Source organism: Denticeps clupeoides, unplaced genomic scaffold (assembly GCF_900700375.1).
Source record: "Denticeps clupeoides unplaced genomic scaffold, fDenClu1.1, whole genome shotgun sequence".
NCBI lineage: Eukaryota > Metazoa > Chordata > Actinopteri > Clupeiformes > Denticipitidae > Denticeps > Denticeps clupeoides.
Genome location: NW_021630086.1, coordinates 381415 through 398551, shown reverse-complemented (window position 1 = coordinate 398551; position 17137 = coordinate 381415). Strand labels below are relative to the sequence as shown.

The following is a 17137-nucleotide window of genomic DNA, read 5'->3' as shown; positions in this document are numbered from 1 at the left end:
TTCATTGTAAGTGAGGTGTGAGCCAATCAGTGTAGGGGTGGGGACAATCCAAGTGCTGCTTTACTGGAGCCAATGAGAGTAAAGGAGGGTGGGGAGGGGGCGTGGCCAGATCAGGGGCAGGTAATGTCTTTGGTCCATATTCTGAGCAGGCGGGAGCAGCAAGGATGTGAGTGAGGAGACGACAGAAGGCACTTGAGTTCACAGTTGTCTCAGAGAGAAAAAAGGAAGAGGCGCGCACACACACACACACACACACACACACACAGATCCTGGAACATGATGCAACTGCTGAGATGTTTCTGCAGCAGAGCAGAGATGAGGCAGAATGACTCCATTCTCTTTGGCGACATTTTACAGGGATGTGACACCACGCATAACCTCTGGAAAGTGTCACATGGTCAGGCGGGCCTGGGACCGAGCGCGGCGGTAGGGTTGGATGCAGCAGGTGTGAGGGATCTGGCTGGGGTTTGGATTTAGCACCTCAACAGAAACCTGACCAGGATGGAAGCAGAGGAAGGAAGATGGGCGGGAGGCAGACAGGAGACCACGCCCTCACAGGGAGAAAAGGCAGCATCCCCACATGTAGTTTGAAGTCAAATCAGGGCGGTCTCCTCCCACAGCAGTGTGGTCAGTTGTTGTCGAGAAGATGAAGTGTGTATTTAGGTGTGTGTGTGTGGCCTTTGGTTAGGGTTGGACAGGGGAAAACATGCAGCACTGATTAACCTACAACCGCGGCGAATCGCTACTCAACCAAACGGGTATGGAAACATAGCAATGCATTTTATATAAAAAGAATAATATCAAATTAAAGCTTACATGAGAAGTGAAGTTGCCCTTATATAGAACTAATCTAAATGATATAAATCACTATTGGTCTCTGTGTGAAATTAATGCACACAAAAAAAATAATAACACTGAGGGGAAAGAAATCAATAAACTACAGAGGCTAGAAGGAGAGGGAGGCGGGAGGAGTGGGCGGGGCTCCTCTGGATAGGGCGTGGTAAGAAGATCGAACAGGTGGCACTACAGCTCAGCTCACAAAACACATGTAAACTTGAGTTTCATTCTTCATGGAGAGTGGGTGGAGACTGGCAAGGAAGGGGGAGGGGTTAAAGGGAAGGAGTGGCCAAACATTCCAAGCAATGATGCCTGCATTCATTCTCACATGCACACACACACGTGATGTCAGGGCGTGAGTGCGTGTGGAGTTAAGGCCTGGGTAAAGGGTTGAGGGGGTGTGGTTGAGGGTGAATGAGGGCGGGGCATGAGCGTCAGGGGCAGTGGGTTCGGGGTGGCCTCTGAGGAAGGCCGTTGTGGGCGGGGCGATCTGGTCGACTTGAGGATGAGGAAGGCTGGGTTGGAGCCCTAGTGTTGGTGCCATCGCCATGGTATCGGTCACCATGATACCGGTCGCTGTGGTAACGATAGCCGCCACGGCCAGGATTCCTGTCGTGGTAGGAGCTGTTGTACCTCTGACCCCCGCGCCTGTTGCCTTGGTAACCCTGAGAAGACAGAACCTGTTAATACTCAATACTGTGAACAGGCGGCTGCTGGTCCGAACAGGTTAAGGTCAGCTGACCTGTGGGTGTGACTGTGCAGGGCGTCCAGAAGAGGGTGTGGCCTGAGGCTGCGTCACAGGTGGGGTCTGAACAGCTTGGCCAACGAAGGAAGAGGAAGAGGAGCTACAGCGAGAGCGGCTGGAGTAACCAGTCTGAGGATGGTACACTGAAACACACACACACACACGTCAAAACAGGTTCTGGGGTGGGTTGTGTGAGAGACCTACTCAGCACACGGCACAGACCTTGTCCAAAGGCGCCAATACTGGCCTTGAGGGGCTCCAGGTCGTAGGTGAACTTCACGGCTTTGCCCAGATCTTCATCATATTTCCTCTCACTCACAAAGTGCTGCAGCGCAAACACACGTTGAGAGTGGAATTGACTCAGCACAGGAAATGCAGAGTGTGAAGTGTGTGTGTGTGTGTGTGTGTGTGTGTGTGTGTGTGTGTGTGTGTGTGTACCTTGATGTCGGCTCGTAGCTCCGTCAGCTGATCATCAGACATGGTGGCTGACCGGTCAGTCAAACGCTTCAGTTCTTCTGCTCGCTTTTGCCTCCCATCCAGAATGTCCACTGAACCACCACAAGAGGACAATTACACACACACACACACACACACACACACACACACACACACACACACACACACACACACACACACACACACAAATACAAAACAAGCCACACTCACTGGCTTCAGCTTTCACTTTGTCCATCTCCGCCAGAAGAGCCACCTCTCGGTCCATCAGACTTCAGAGAGAGAAGAGAGACGAAGACGTTAGAGGAACCAGCCTGACATGAACCGGACCAGCATGCTTTGCATGAGATGTGTGTTACATGGGGGTAGGTGGGCGTGTTGTACTGTTCATCGATCTTCAGTGTGTGTGGTCATGTGATGTCGACGTGCGTTACCAGCTCTGAAGCTCCGCGAACGTCTGCTTCATCCTCTTAATGGAGGAATCCATCTCATCCTTCACCAGAACGCGGTACCGAGTCAGAGACGCCGTACATCTCTGCAGGTCCTTCAAAGAGCGGTCGATGTTGGGCGCTACAAACACACAGAAGAAGCTTCACCGGACGAATGGAGGGACGAGCGAGAACCTTCAACACGGCCTGCGGTCCCCGCCTAGCGTCTCACCGACTTTCCTGACCCCAGGCGCTCCGGTCTGGCCGTCGCTGGGGTTTGAAGAGGATGTGACAGGTGCATGCTGGGAGGCCGGCCTGGGTCGAAACTTGTTACCGCGGGAACCCTGGTGACCGCTGCTTACAGGGGGCGGAGCTGCCTCGGGGACTGCAAATTGAAAACGCAGGAAGCATGTCATTCCAGAATGTTTGGTACCCCAGAACCCCAGAGCCAGCACGCCCACTGCAGTGAACCCCTCAAAATACACCTTCTCACCAGTCAGGTCCAGCAGGTCCGGGGAGGTCAGGCCTGCAGAGTCCAGCTCAGCGTCGAGAGAAGCAGAGTCCAGCTGTTCACTCAGAGAGTCCAGAGACTCGCCGTCGGCCACCACGGACCCGTTGGCATGGAAACCGTTGTGCGTCTGGGCACCGTCGGGTGGCAGGGCGGAGGGGGCGGGTTCTGGCTCAGGCTGGGGCTTGGGCTTCTTTTTCTTTTTGGACTGATAGAAGTACAGACCGAAGGCCACGTTCACTTCACTCGTGCGTCAACGGTGCACGTTCTGCAACGTTAGGTATGTGGGGCGTGGCTCCCAGCATCATCTTCCTCAGTAATAACCCACACCGCCCAAACGCTGATTATTCACCGCTTCCCACACGTCACACTAACAGGTATGTGTTGTAAACAGTTGCCAGGCAACAGTAGAACGTGCTACTGGGGTGTGTGTGTGTGTGTGTGTGTGTATTCATACCTTCTTTTTGCCAGTTACATTCCACTCTTTCAGGATCTCCACAGCGCTGCCTGTAACACACACACATTAAAGCGTCACCACCTGAACTCCCGCCGGGAACACGTACGTACGTACCCTACAGGTGTGTGTGTGTGTGTGTGTGTTACTGCTTGGTTCTGATTATTATTCCCAGCAGCTGTGTAGTTATTATTCTTATTAATATAATCTGTTCATATCCTGCAATAAAATGTTGAATATTACAGTCATGTTGGTGATGGTTGGAAGCAGCGGGAGAAGAGGAGGTCCAGCGTCACCTTCTACAAACGCCTGAACAGCGCGGTCCACGCAGTTCTCAAAGTGCTGCAGCACCAGCGCAATCTCGTTGTTGCTTTTGTTGGGAACCACGGCACGCACGGCCTTTATCTGCAGAACACGCGGAGGGAACAGAGGAACATGTGACCGAGGACGAACGCTGGAGCCATAAATCCTCAACAAGAAACAGGCCGAGCCTGGTGAACGTTCTACTCCGGTTCTGCACACGTCCTGCGGTCACACTCGCGTCAGGGACTGTCAATAAAATCTGATTAAAAGACGAACTCCGTACCTTCTCCTTCATGCGCTCAAATGTCCCTCCTTGTGACATCACCATCTTGGAGTGAGTGTCAAATACCACCCCTGACGTGTCTGTAAACACACACACACACACACACGGAGAGAGAGTTAACAATGCCACTGCAGAAATGGAGGTCAGGGAGCCAAAAGAAATAAAGAAGGGTGAGGAGGAGGAGGAGGAAGCCACGACGCACTATTCAACCTTCTCACTTCCTGCAGAGTGAGACAGATCTTGAGAGGAGCTCAGACCCGGAGGAGACGTGAACCGTCTGATACGCAGATAAACTATTCCAGACCGCAGCAGCCGTAATGCGTTTAACATTCCTGTCCCCGTCCCGTTCCCGTCCTCAGGTTCAGGTCACATGACTTGTGCGCAGCGCGGTTCCTGCTGCAGACAGGAATGTGGCCAGTCAGCAATACCCAAACAGAAGAACAAAAAAAGCGTGACGCAGGACAGCTGCGCGGACGTCACTCTGCGGGGACGCTAATAATCATTAACCGGTGAGATTATAGCACCGGCGTCACCTGCCATTTCCCATAATCCCAAACTTCTCTGGACTTTGAGTCCAGTCTGTTAGAGAGATAAGGAGGGAAAATGGACCCAGAGACTCCCGCCAAGCATCACACACACACACACACACACACCACCCATCATCAGACGGAGACCAACAGGCAGCCTGGACATCTCACACACACACACACACACACACACACCACCCATCATCAGACGGAGACCAACAGGCAGCATGGGCATCACACACACACACACACACACTTCACCCATCATCAGACGGAGACCAACAGGCAGCCTGGACATCTCACACACACACACACACACACACACACACACACACACACACACACACACACACACACACACACACGGCTGCAGACCTGCAGGGCTCCACATAGACTTTCTTTTTAAATCGCGGTGCATACAGGCAATATTGATTGTAAATTATTAAGAAACGACCTGTTTAGCAAAGTTGTTCATCTGAAGCACAATTCTACAAGAACGCAAACTTACTTAGAACGTGTTGGTTCTTAAACGGACAGAACGACTCGTATCTGGCGGGCTCGGGTCCACCTTCAACACCCGGTTAAAGCTCTAATCAGTGGCTACTACGTACAGGAACATCGGGACCACCGCCCTTCATCTTGTAATGTTCCTAATATGGGAATTTTTTATCCCCGAAGGGGGAAAATTGGATGTACTCTAGAACCCTGACTTGGGAGAGGGGACGGAACAATTATAAATCCACCACAGCACAACAGGTGCTCATGTCCGGTCACATGACCTGCCAACCAGCTGAGAACGGGGTCTCCCCGCGCAGGGCCGTACCTTTCTGGCTGTTCTTCTTGGCCATTCTGGACCTCCACACCCCGCTGGATCCGAGTGAAGCGCCGCTCCTCGTAGTCGCCTGTAGAACTGGACAGAACAAAGAAGCAACACGTCAGCAGACGAGGGAATTCCACTTCTTCAGCTGTTCCTATGAGCTCATCCCCCCAGCCCCCCCAACACAGGCTCAGATGACAGCCGGAGGAGGCGCAGGATCCGGGTCGGGCCAGGACGGTCCCACACGGGTATGTAGACACTCGTACAGCACCAAACACCGGTACAGAGCCCCGCCCACAGAGTACACCGGCACAAAGTACAGCTGTGTTTACACACACACTTTCTAGCAAGTGGCTTTCGTTTCCTGAGACTCGAAACTTGCTGCCATGAATCCTGTTGAATTTCTCGCACCGCCAGCACCACCAAGACCACACCCCTGGAACCGTCAAGAACGCACAGCCGGAGAGCAGCTGACGCACGAAACACAGCTCCACAGCTTCGTCCCAACAGGAAGACGTTCCAGCTGTTTACCAAAGAGGAGGGGTACAAATTCAACAGCAGCAGGCCACGCAGAACCAGAGAAGAACCTCACCACCTGGATTCAATTTACACACAGAGAACCCAGTCTAGACCAGCAGGCCACGCAGAACCAGAGAACAACCTCCTCATTCCATCTACACACAGAAAAACCAGCAGGCCATGCAGAACCAGAGAACAACCTCCTCATCCCTCCTACATGCCATCTACACACAGAGAAGATGGTCTACACCAGCAGGCCATGCACAACCAGAGAAGAACCTCAACCCCTTCATTCAATATACACACAGAGAGAACCCAGTCTAGACCAGCAGGTCATGCAGAACCAGAGAAGAACCGCCTCATCCTGCCTACATTCCATCTACACAAAGAAAACCCAGTCTAGACCATCCGGCTACGCAGAACCAGTGAGGAACCTCCTCATTCCATCTACACACAGAAAAACCAGCAGGCCATGCAGAACCAGAAAAAAAAACCCCACCTCATTCCATCTACACACAGAGAACCTAGCCCAACCCCAGCAGGCCACGCAGAACCAGAGAAGAACCTCCTCATTCCATCTACACACAGAAAAACCAGCAGGCCATGCAGAACCAGAAAAAATACCACCTCATTCCATCTACACACAGAGAACCAAGCCCAACACCAGCAGGCCACGCAGAACCAGAGAAGAACCTCCTCATTCCATCTACACACAGAGAACCAAGCCCAACACCAGCAGGCCACGCAGAACCAGAGAAGAACCTCCTCATTCCATCTACACAGAGAAGCCAGTCTAGGCCAGCAGGTCACGCAGAACCAGAGAAGCAGCTCCTTGTGGACCGTTAGATGAGCAGTGAGGAGAACCCAGCGACCTTCTAGAAGAGCTTTAGCTTTAGCCGCGTTAGCTGCCCGGTCAGCGGCGCGTGATTATGTGGCAGCAGTCTCTTAGCAACGGGCTAGCCGGGCTAGCATTAGCAGGGCGAGCAGGGACGGTGTACCGGGAGACCGGCGACTACAGTAACGTCAGGAAAGACGGCTTTTTTACATCAATAATAAACCGCCGCTGCGGGGCGAACCGCGGGTACCGGGGAGAGACGGAGGGAGAGACGGGGAGAGACGGAGCCCGGGTCGCTGCGCTGCTAACGCTAACCAGCGTAGCCCGAGAGACGAGCTCCCGTTTTTATAAAAGGTAGTGAAGTTGGTGAAATCCGGTCCCCCGTCTTACCGAGCCCGAGTCCGCCTGCCGAGCTGCTGAGGTGTCGGTCTCCGTCTCGTATCGCGCCGGTCCGCGTCACTTCCGAGCCGCCGGATCCGCTCCCCTCCCGCTGACACGTACACCGGCACCGGCCCTCTTATAACGGCTGGAATGAAACGAGATTCGGGGTAAAATACGGAATAAACGCCGGAGCGGCGCTGGTTGATACGTGGGATCCCAGGTTCGAGCCCCACTAACTTCTGTCGCGACCTGAACAAGACGCTTAACCCCGACGGTCCCTCCCACTGCTGCTTTTTTACTAACCTGCGGCCAAAACTGTCCTCTTACGGGCAAACGTACGTCACGATCCATCGGAATTTATCTACATGCCGCACGACACACGCTAGATTCTCACCCGGACGCGGGCTCCTTTCGACCGCTCCTCTCGCGAGATCTGACGACACGCCGCGCTCCTCTCGCGAGATCTGACGACACGCCGCGCTTTTCTCGCGAGAACTGGCGAGCGAGCAGACGCGCCGACACTTCCCATCATGGCGACCGCCTATGTGACAGATGAGTCCGGTAAGGCCGCAGCCCGGCGCCCCGCGTCCCCCGCGTCTCTCCGCGGCGGGCGGAGAACCGTGGGATGACGGGGCCGACCAGAGTCCCGCGGAGGCCGCCTTCTGGCGGACCTTTACCGCCGTAGTCGCCGCCAGGCTAACACTAGCATCAGCTACAAACACTTCATCCAAACTCGGATCCCAGTGCAAGTCGCTGGATCAAGTCTGCATCCACGGGGCTTTAAAGGGATGAATGTGCGGGGTCAGGGTGGAATGAACGGGGTAAACGTGAAGGGGTGAAAGATCTCAGGCTGACTTTCTGTACGTTTTGTGCCGCAGGGAAATACATCGCTGCCACCCAGCGCCCCGACGGCACCTGGAGGAAGCCCCGGCGGGTGAAGGAGGGCTACGTGCCCCAGGAGGAGGTGCCAGTGTGAGTTCCCAGCGTCCCGTGGACATGCTGCACTATAACACGCCGGCCGTCAAACAATAACCTGTCCCTCCTGCAGGTACGAGAACAAGTACGTCAAGTTCTTCAAAAGCAAGCCAGACCTTCCTCCTGGGATGAGCCCCGAGGACGCGGCCAAGCAGCCGGCGGCGGCGGGACAGGGGGACGCGGACGCGGGGGGACTTTCCAAATCAGCCAGGCGCAACATGAAGCGCAGAGAGAAGCGCAAGCAGCAGCAGGCGCAGCAGGATCCGGCCGAGTCGGAGGAACCGGAGAGGGCCGACGGACATGGCGGCTCTCCGGGACGCCGCGTGCCAGCTGAGCATCGGCGAGGACGCGGCCGCCGGGGGGGAGAAGGCCAAGAAGGTGAAGGGCCTGAAGAAGAAGCTGCGGCAGGTGGAGGAGCTGCAGCAGAAGGTGGACGCGGGCGAGATCCAGAACCCCAGCCAGGAGCAGCGTGATAAACTGGGCCGGGCCGCGGCGCTGCGGCTGGAGCTGCAGCAGCTGGAGGCCTCGTGAGGCCCCTCCCTCGCCGCTCGGACAATAAAACATTCATTCGGTGGCCCTTCTCTCCTCGGTCTGCTGCACAGATGTTTACAACGCTGGACCCGAGTCAGAAGGGGTGTGAAAAAAGGACGACCCTCTTTCCCCTTTTTTAACCTCAGTGTTTGTAGACGTGTGTCCAGGTCCCTTCTATCTGAGAAGATCCAGTCATCGTTTCACTTTCTTACTGAACTGTAGTCATCAATCATGGCTCAAGTAGATGGATGGATGGATGAAGCACTGTAGAGAAATAAAGAGATCATGTCATGTAGATGCTTCCTCTTGCATGTGTTTCCTGCTTATTTCACGTTTCTCCTAAACCCACATGAGATGCGTGTGTGTGTGTGTGTGTGTGTGTGTGTGTATATGTGTATATCCTGGTTTCTATCAGGCAGATGAGGAGATATGACCTCATAGTGGTTATGGGGTGTGTGTGTGTGTGTGTGTGTGTGTTCTAATAACAAGATGTTGATCTCCAGAAACACAAAGTTCATTGCGTTCATCCGTTTAAAAAGAGACGCCTGACCCGCTTTAAACAACGATAAAAGCTGATAAAGGTCATGATGGGCTTGGTGAGGATTATCTAATCTCTCATGTTGGAGGGACCTGTGTGTCACGGTGCGTCTCCCAGACAGGGTCAGATGTTCAGCTGCAGCAGGAAATGCCCCAAGAGTTGCTGACTGAACAGAAACCGGAGAGTGAGGAGACCGTATAGGAGAATCTGGTTTAACCTGCAGCCAGCGGGTTCAGGAGATGGCAAGATGAGGTGACGGAGACAAGCAGGAAGTGGTTGTTTTGATTTGCTGCTTGTTTTGCTCTTCATTGTCAGCGTCCCACCACACAATGCTGTTTACAACCCAAATCACAGCCTGTGGTCAGAACCGGGCCTCCATCTTCGGGTTCTGGGGCCGCTGGGAGTTATGTGGCGAGTTCTGGTTTCAATAAACCTCAGATGGTGGTCAGATCGTCTGCTGGTTCTTTGTTTCTGTGTTGCACTTCAGTGGGACGTTCTGGTAGTCGGCACTTCCTGTCTCGTTCCTAACCCATCCTAGTCATTTCTCTCTGGGAGATGCAGATGGTGATGCCCACTCCCTGGTGGCATCATCCGTACAAAAGCACAAAGGATGGAGAGAGACAGTGACTGTGGAGAGCATTGAGTAAAGATGGAGCTCCTGATGGTGCTGCTGACGCTGGCAGCCATGACCACAGCACTGGACAAAACAGCGCCTCAGACAGCCATGGTGAGAAGATAAAAGACAGTCGTACATAAAGCTTGGACGATTTCCTGCTTTCCGGGGTCTCTGTCCGATAGTCTGTTTGGGGGTTAAGGTTGTATGGTGTATTGTCAGTATGGTATTTTTGTTGTTGTTTTATGTTGTTGTGTTGTGGTATTGTTGTTGTATATTGTCAGTATGGTATTTTTGTTGTGGTTTTATGTTGTTGTGTTGTGGTATTGTAGGTATGGTATTTTTGTTGTAGTTTACGTTGATGTTTTATGTGGTATTGTTGTTGTGTATTGTCAGGATGGTGTTTTTGTTGTGGTTTTATGTTGTGTTGTGGTATTGTCGGTATGGTATTTTTGTTGTTGTTTTATGTGGTTGTGTTGTGGTATTGTTGTTGTGTATTGTAGGTATGGTGTTTTGTTGTTGTGTATTGTCGGTATGTTATTTTTGTTGTGGTTTTATGTTGATGTTTTATGTGGTATTGTTGTTGTGTATTGTCAGTATGGTATTTTTGTTGTGGTTTTATGTTGTGTTGTGGTATTGTCGGTATGATGTTTTTGTTGTTGTTTTATGTGGTTGTGTTGTGGTATTGTTGTTGTGTATTGTAGGTATGGTGTTTTTGCTGTGGTTTTATGTTGTTGTGTTGTGGTATTGTTGTTGTGTATTGTCGGTATGTTATTTTTGTTGTGGTTTTATGTTGTTGTGTTGTGGTATTGTTGTTGTGTATTGTCGGTATGGTATTTTTGTTGTGGTTTTATGTTGTTGTGTTGTGGTATTGTCGGTATGGTATTTTTGTTGTGGTTTATGTTGTTGTGTTGTGGTATTGTTGTTGTGTATTGTCGGTATGTTGTTTTTGTTGTGGTTTTATGTTGATGTTTTATGTGGTATTGTTGTTGTGTATTGTCAGTATGGTATTTTTGTTGTGGTTTTATGTTGTGTTGTGGTATTGTCGGTATGATATTTTTGTTGTTGTTTTATGTGGTTGTGTTGTGGTATTGTTGTTGTGTATTGTAGGTATGGTGTTTTTGCTGTGGTTTTATGTGGTTGTGTTGTGGTATTGTTGTTGTGTATTGTCGGTATGTTATTTTTGTTGTGGTTTTATGTTGTTGTGTTGTGGTATTGTTGTTGTGTATTGTCGGTATGGTATTTTTGTTGTGGTTTTATGTTGTTGTGTTGTGGTATTGTCGGTATGGTATTTTTGTTGTGGTTTATGTTGTTGTGTTGTGGTATTGTTGTTGTGTATTGTCGGTATGGTATTTTTGTTGTGGTTTTATGTTGATGTTTTATGTGGTATTGTTGTTGTGTATTGTCAGTATGGTGTTTTGTTGTGGTTTTATGTTGCTGTGTTGTGGTATTGTTGTTGTGTTGTGGTATTGTTGTTGTGTATTGTCGTATGGTGTTTTTGTTGTGGTTTTATGTTGTTGTGTTGTGGTATTGTTGTTGTGTATTGTCGGTATGGTATTTTTGTTGTGGTTTTATGTTGTTGTGTTGTGGTATTGTAGGTATGGTATTTTTGTTGTGGTTTATTTTGATGTTTTATGTGGTATTGTTGTTGTGTATTGTCGGTATGGTATTTTTGTTGTGGTTTTTGTTGTTGTGTTGTGGTATTGTTGTTGTGTATTGTAGGTATGGTATTTTTGTTGTGGTTTTACTGTTGATGTTTTATGTGGTATTGTTGTTGTGTATTGTAGGTATGGTATTTTTGTTGTGGTTTATGTTGATGTTTTATGTGGTGTTGTTGTTGTGTATTGTCATATGGTATTTTTGTTGTGGTTTATGTGGTTGTGTTGTGGTATTGTTGTTGTGTATTGTCAGTATGTTATTTTTGTTGTGGTTTTATGTTGTTGTGTTGTGGTATTGTAGGTATGGTATTTTTGTTGTGGTTTATGTTGATGTTTTATGTGGTATTGTTGTTGTGTATTGTCAGTATGGTATTTTTGTTGTGGTTTTATGTTGTTGTGTTGTGGTATTGTTGTTGTGTATTGTAGGTATGGTGTTTTTGTTGTGGTTTTATGTTGTTGTGTTGTGGTATTGTTGTTGTGTATTGTCGGTATGGTATTTTTGTTGTGGTTTTATGTTGTTGTGTTGTGGTATTGTCGGTATGGTATTTTTGTTGTGGTTTATGTTGTTGTGTTGTGGTATTGTTGTTGTGTATTGTCAGTATGGTATTTTTGTTGTGGTTTTATGTTGTGTTGTGGTATTGTCGGTATGATATTTTTGTTGTTGTTTTATGTGGTTGTGTTGTGGTATTGTTGTTGTGTATTGTAGGTATGGTGTTTTTGCTGTGGTTTTATGTGGTTGTGTTGTGGTATTGTTGTTGTGTATTGTCGGTATGTTATTTTTGTTGTGGTTTTATGTTGTTGTGTTGTGGTATTGTTGTTGTGTATTGTCGGTATGGTATTTTTGTTGTGGTTTTATGTTGTTGTGTTGTGGTATTGTCGGTATGGTATTTTTGTTGTGGTTTATGTTGTTGTGTTGTGGTATTGTTGTTGTGTATTGTCGGTATGGTATTTTTGTTGTGGTTTTATGTTGATGTTTTATGTGGTATTGTTGTTGTGTATTGTCAGTATGGTGTTTTTGTTGTGGTTTTATGTTGCTGTGTTGTGGTATTGTTGTTGTGTTGTGGTATTGTTGTTGTGTATTGTCGTATGGTGTTTTTGTTGTGGTTTTATGTTGTTGTGTTGTGGTATTGTTGTTGTGTTGTGGTATTGTTGTTGTGTATTGTCGGTATGGTATTTTTGTTGTGGTTTTATGTTGTTGTGTTGTGGTATTGTAGGTATGGTATTTTTGTTGTGGTTTATTTTGATGTTTTATGTGGTATTGTTGTTGTGTATTGTCGGTATGGTATTTTTGTTGTGGTTTATGTTGTTGTGTTGTGGTATTGTTGTTGTGTATTGTAGGTATGGTATTTTTGTTGTGGTTTTATGTTGATGTTTTATGTGGTATTGTTGTTGTGTATTGTAGGTATGGTATTTTTGTTGTGGTTTATGTTGATGTTTTATGTGGTGTTGTTGTTGTGTATTGTCGTATGGTATTTTTGTTGTGGTTTATGTGGTTGTGTTGTGGTATTGTTGTTGTGTATTGTCAGTATGTTATTTTTGTTGTGGTTTTATGTTGTGTTGTAGTACCGTTGTTGTGTTTCAGATGTACCTGAAGCAGTTCGGATATCTACAGTCTACAGAACATCAGAGCAGCACAGACGTGGCAGAGATGCTGAGAGCAGCTCTGAAGTATGAAAAATACCAAACATCCATACAATCAAAAACCGCTCGTCACGTCACGTCACGTCACGTCACGTCACTGCATGTCACGTCACGTCACTGCATGTCACGTCACTGCATGTCACGTCATGTCATGTCATGTCACGTCACGTCACGTCACTGCATGTCACGTCACTGCATGTCACGTCACGTCACGTCACTGCATGTCACGTCACGTCACTGCATGTCACGTCACGTCACGTCACTGCATGTCACGTCACTGCATGTCACGTCACGTCACGTCACTGCATGTCACGTCACGTCACATCACTGCATGTCACGTCACTGCATGTCACGTCACGTCACTGCATGTCACGTCATGTCACGTCACGTCACTGCATGTCACGTCATGTCACGTCACTGCATGTCACGTCACGTCACTGCATGTCACGTCACGTCACATCACTGCATGTCACGTCACTGCATGTCACGTCACGTCACGTCACTGCATGTCACGTCACGTCACGTCACTGCATGTCACGTCACTGCATGTCACGTCACGTCATGTCACGTCACATCACGTCACATCACGTCACTGCACGTCACGTCACGTCACTGCATGTCACGTCACGTCACTGCATGTCATGTGCCATCACAGTATGTCCAGCTTTGGGTCATTATTTTGTCATTTTCTCACAGAATCTTCCAGAAAGTGACAGGCCTTTCCATCACTGGTCATCTGGACAACACAACACTGAGGATGATGGACAGAAGGCGCTGTGGGATGGAGGATCGATTCATCACCAGGTTTTACAGATACAGACATATCGGTGAGAGGGAATTCTGGGAATATGCGGACACAATTGTGAAGCACAGCACACGGTGTCACGGTGAAACGTGTCCTCTGTATTTAACCGTCACCCTTGGTGACAGTGGGCACCATGACAGGCGCCCGGGGACCAGCAGTTGGGGACGGGACCTTCATCAAGGGGACCTCGGTGGCACGTTGGTGGTTTGGGATTTGAACCAGCAACACGTTGTTTCCTTACCCGCTAGGCCACCACTGCTCTCCTCAGTGACAAACTCAGTGTTTTGAAAGAAATTCATATTTACATTTACAGCATTTTATCAGACGCCCTTATCCAGAGCGACTTACAATCAGTAGTTACAGGGACAGTCTCCCTGGAGCAACTTAGGGTTAAGTGTCCTGCTCAGGGACACGATGGTAGTAAGTGGGATTCAAACCCGGGTCTTCTGGTTCATAGGCGAGTGTGTTACTCACTAGGCTACTACCACCCATATTTAGGATATTAGCGTTCTCGTCATCAAACCGTTCAATTCATATCTTGTCTGATAAAAGATTAATGGATAATTCTGACTAAAATAAGACTAAAACGCTCAGACTTTTAGTCGACTGAAACTTGACTAGAATAAAATGAGTCTGGACGTGACTAACAACAACAACAACATTTATTTCTTATATAGCCCCAAATCACATACAGTATGTCTCAATGGGCTTTGACAGGCCCTACAGTTGACACCCCCCACACTTGACCCTTCTGCACACAAGGAAAAACTCCACACAAAAGAACTCTAGGAGAGAGAAATAAAGAAAGGAAGAAACCTTGGGAAGGAGTGATACAGAGAGGGACCCCCTTCCAGGGTAGAGTGAGCCTGCAAATGGTATCAGTGCAGGGTTGGATATGATATAATAATAAGTCCTACGGTTGTAGGGTTGGTGAAGTCCAGGATGTATTCAGTGTCATGGTCTAGATTACGTGTCCATAATGATGTTACTGGTCCATTTGAAGATCCCTGGAGCTGTTAGTTGTAACGGTGGTGGTGGCTGTGGTGACCCTCTGGTTTGTTTCATGGTATGTCCTTGTAAGCAGTTGTCAGGAACCAGGATTTATCTGCTGGTCTCTGGTGGTCTGAGCGCCTGATTCTGTGTCTCGGAGAGAACAAACAGACTAAGACTAATAAAAAATAAAACTATATGTAAGACAGGCAGTGGTGGCCTAGCGGTTAAGGAAGCGGCCCCGTAATCAAAAGGTTGCCGATCCGCCAAGGTGCCACTGAGGTGCCACTGAGCAAAGCACCGTCCCCCCACACTGCTCCCCGGGCGCCTGTCATGGTGCCCACTGCTCACTCAGGGTGATGGTTAAATGCAGAGGACAAATTTCACTGTGTGCACCGTGTGCTGTGCTGCTGTGTATCACGTGTGACAATCACTCCCTTTCACTTCACTTCACTTTCACAACTGTACTAGTAATAATGCTGGTTTGAATACGTAGACATTGTGAAGCTCAAATTTGACCTTTGCAGGGCGATGGCGGAAGAAGAGCCTGACCTACCGTCTGTACAGCTACACTCCCACTCTGGGCGTGGCCAAAACCCGCGCCGCCATCCGAGCGGCGTTCCGCTACTGGAGCGACGTCTCGCCCCTGCGCTTTCAGGAGGTGACGAGGGGCTCCGCTGACATCAAGATCTCTTTCCACAAGTACGACAAGTCGTGCTCGGTGCCTTTCGACGGGCCAGGTGACGAGCACCGCAAAGTCCTCTGGTGCATCGCGTCCAACGTGAAGTGCGTGCGTGTGATGTTGGTTCTGGTTTGTAGGCCACGTGTTGGCTCATGCGGACGCCCCAGAGTCGGGGATGGTGCACTTTGACCTTTCGGAGTACTGGACTGAAGGGACGTCGCAAGGCTCTAATCTGCGAATTGTGGCAGCACACGAAATAGGCCACGCCCTTGGCCTTGGCCACTCCCAGCACCACAGCGCACTAATGGGCCCCATCTACACTGGTTACCGTGCCGACTTCCAACTGCACGTTGACGATGTGCTCGGGATCCAGGCTCTGTACGGTAAAGGGTTTATCACCCTGCAGAAAGTGTGGGGGTCACACTGGTGACCCTGGGGTTGGTAGGCGAGCGTTTATTGCATGTACCCCCCCTGCAGGTAAACCCACCTCAGGACATGGTGTCCCTCTGCAGCCACCTCCTGACCCCAGGCCCCCTGATCCCTGCCAGGCGGCACTGGACGCCATCATGCTCGGTACCATATTCATTTCTGTTCTATGTATCTTCTGCATTCTTACATTCTCATATTGAATTGATTGGTTGGTTTTTGATTGGACGCTGGATGGTGGGTTGAATGCATGTTCTTGTGGTCAGGGCCGCTCCAGAAGACCTACATGTTCAGTGGTCAGTATGTGTGGACAGTGATGGACTCTGGGTTTACCAAGCCGGTTCGGATCAGCACGTGGTGGAAGGACCTGCCGGGAAACATCAATGCAGCGGTCCACTCCCCGAAGACAAACAAATCCTACTTCCTGAAAGGTACAGGGACACCGGATCGTCCCGCCCTCGCCGTTGTACCACTGAGGCTCGGGCTTCTGAACTGCAGTTTCTTTTGAAGGTGATAAAGTGTGGAGGTTCTCCGGCTTTCGGCTGGATCCAGGTTTCCCAAAACAGCTGAGCAGCATCCCCGCCAACATTGATTCTGCTTTTTACTTCACCGCCAATAAAAACCTTCTGTTTGTTAAAGTAAGTTTCCACGTGTCGGGCGTGAGAGAGGGGATCCTCCGTAAGTTCCGTGTTCCTCATGTCCCCCTCAGGGCTCCCATTACTGGCAGTGGGATGAGACCCGGCCGGTTGACCTCAGACTGAACCCTCGACCCCTGACCCACCTCGTTTCCGGGCTCCCGCCTCACCCCGATGCGGCCTTCACCTACACCAACGGGAGGCTGTACGTGTTCAAGGGCGACCGGTACTGGCGCGTGAACCCCCGGCGGCGGCGGGTGGAGAAGGGGTACCCACTTCAGACCAGCGAGAACTGGATGCAGTGTGCCGACTAGACGCCTTCAAACCAGAACCCGCTTCTTTATTTCATCAGGTTTAAAACGTTGTGTTTGCGTTTTTCCTTTATTCCTTGTTTTTATTACTTAGTTCTACTGTAATTAAAAAGGTCCCGTGGTTCTAGTATGAAAGTATTTTTTTGTATAATAACAAATAAAAATGTTGTTTTCCTGTATCTGAGTTTTATTTGAATCTGATGCAGAAAGATGTTTCCTATCACTCACAATCCTGATCTGGT

General features: G+C 49.4%; 3 protein-coding genes across 8 annotated transcripts; 2 read left to right on the top strand and 1 right to left on the bottom strand.

Annotated features, from left to right (window-relative positions):
• spats2 (spermatogenesis associated serine rich 2) lies at nt 1–7521 on the bottom strand. 4 transcript variants are annotated; one of them, XM_028968538.1, is made up of 14 exons: nt 7394–7521; nt 7100–7235; nt 5362–5448; nt 4012–4091; nt 3722–3830; nt 3429–3478; nt 2957–3179; nt 2696–2848; nt 2470–2605; nt 2249–2307; nt 2021–2130; nt 1805–1907; nt 1580–1725; nt 1–1502 (listed from the first exon to the last, which is right to left on the bottom strand). In XM_028968538.1, exons 3-14 carry the CDS (start codon nt 5384–5386, stop codon nt 1272–1274), a joined length of 1425 nt encoding a protein of 474 aa, XP_028824371.1. In that variant the 5' UTR covers nt 5387–5448; nt 7100–7235; nt 7394–7521; the 3' UTR covers nt 1–1271. The 4 variants fall into 4 exon arrangements, with proteins under 4 accessions (XP_028824371.1, XP_028824372.1, XP_028824374.1 ...); XM_028968539.1 differs by having other exon boundaries at nt 7485–7506; XM_028968541.1 differs by lacking the exon at nt 7100–7235 and having other exon boundaries at nt 7485–7508.
• Nucleotides 7522–7563: 42 nt separating this feature from the next.
• pym1 (PYM homolog 1, exon junction complex associated factor) lies at nt 7564–8891 on the top strand. Its single transcript, XM_028968543.1, is given in 4 exon segments — nt 7564–7651; nt 7969–8062; nt 8139–8354; nt 8356–8891. Coding segments are annotated over 4 exon segments (582 nt in total). The 5' UTR covers nt 7564–7620; the 3' UTR covers nt 8597–8891.
• Nucleotides 8892–9657: 766 nt separating this feature from the next.
• LOC114782647 (matrix metalloproteinase-19-like) lies at nt 9658–17072 on the top strand. 3 transcript variants are annotated; one of them, XM_028968531.1, is made up of 9 exons: nt 9658–9861; nt 12988–13073; nt 13743–13873; nt 15369–15581; nt 15661–15906; nt 16001–16096; nt 16216–16380; nt 16460–16587; nt 16659–17072. In XM_028968531.1, exons 1-9 carry the CDS (start codon nt 9784–9786, stop codon nt 16896–16898), a joined length of 1383 nt encoding a protein of 460 aa, XP_028824364.1. In that variant the 5' UTR covers nt 9658–9783; the 3' UTR covers nt 16899–17072. The 3 variants fall into 3 exon arrangements, with proteins under 3 accessions (XP_028824364.1, XP_028824366.1, XP_028824365.1); XM_028968533.1 differs by having other exon boundaries at nt 9768–9861; nt 12969–13073; XM_028968532.1 differs by lacking the exon at nt 9658–9861 and adding an exon at nt 12657–12682 and having other exon boundaries at nt 12932–13073.
• The last annotated feature ends 65 nt before the right edge of the window (nt 17073–17137 follow it).

What these genes read in the sequence shown, in the direction of transcription:
- spats2 (XM_028968538.1), bottom strand. Translation starts at nt 5,386, where the DNA reads ATGGCCAAGAAGAACAGCCAGAAAG. An exon ending in ATGTAACTGGCAAAAAGAAG is followed by an intron (nt 3,180 to 3,428) that starts GTATGAATACAC and finishes TACTTCTATCAG; the next exon opens with TCCAAAAAGAAAAAGAAGCC. An exon ending in CTGCACAGTCACACCCACAG is followed by an intron (nt 1,503 to 1,579) that starts GTCAGCTGACCT and finishes CTGTCTTCTCAG; the next exon opens with GGTTACCAAGGCAACAGGCG.
- LOC114782647 (XM_028968531.1), top strand. Translation starts at nt 9,784, where the DNA reads ATGGAGCTCCTGATGGTGCTGCTGACGCTGGCAGCCATGACCACAGCA. An exon ending in CGGGATCCAGGCTCTGTACG is followed by an intron (nt 15,907 to 16,000) that starts GTAAAGGGTTTA and finishes CCCCCCCTGCAG; the next exon opens with GTAAACCCACCTCAGGACAT. An exon ending in AAAACCTTCTGTTTGTTAAA is followed by an intron (nt 16,588 to 16,658) that starts GTAAGTTTCCAC and finishes TGTCCCCCTCAG; the next exon opens with GGCTCCCATTACTGGCAGTG.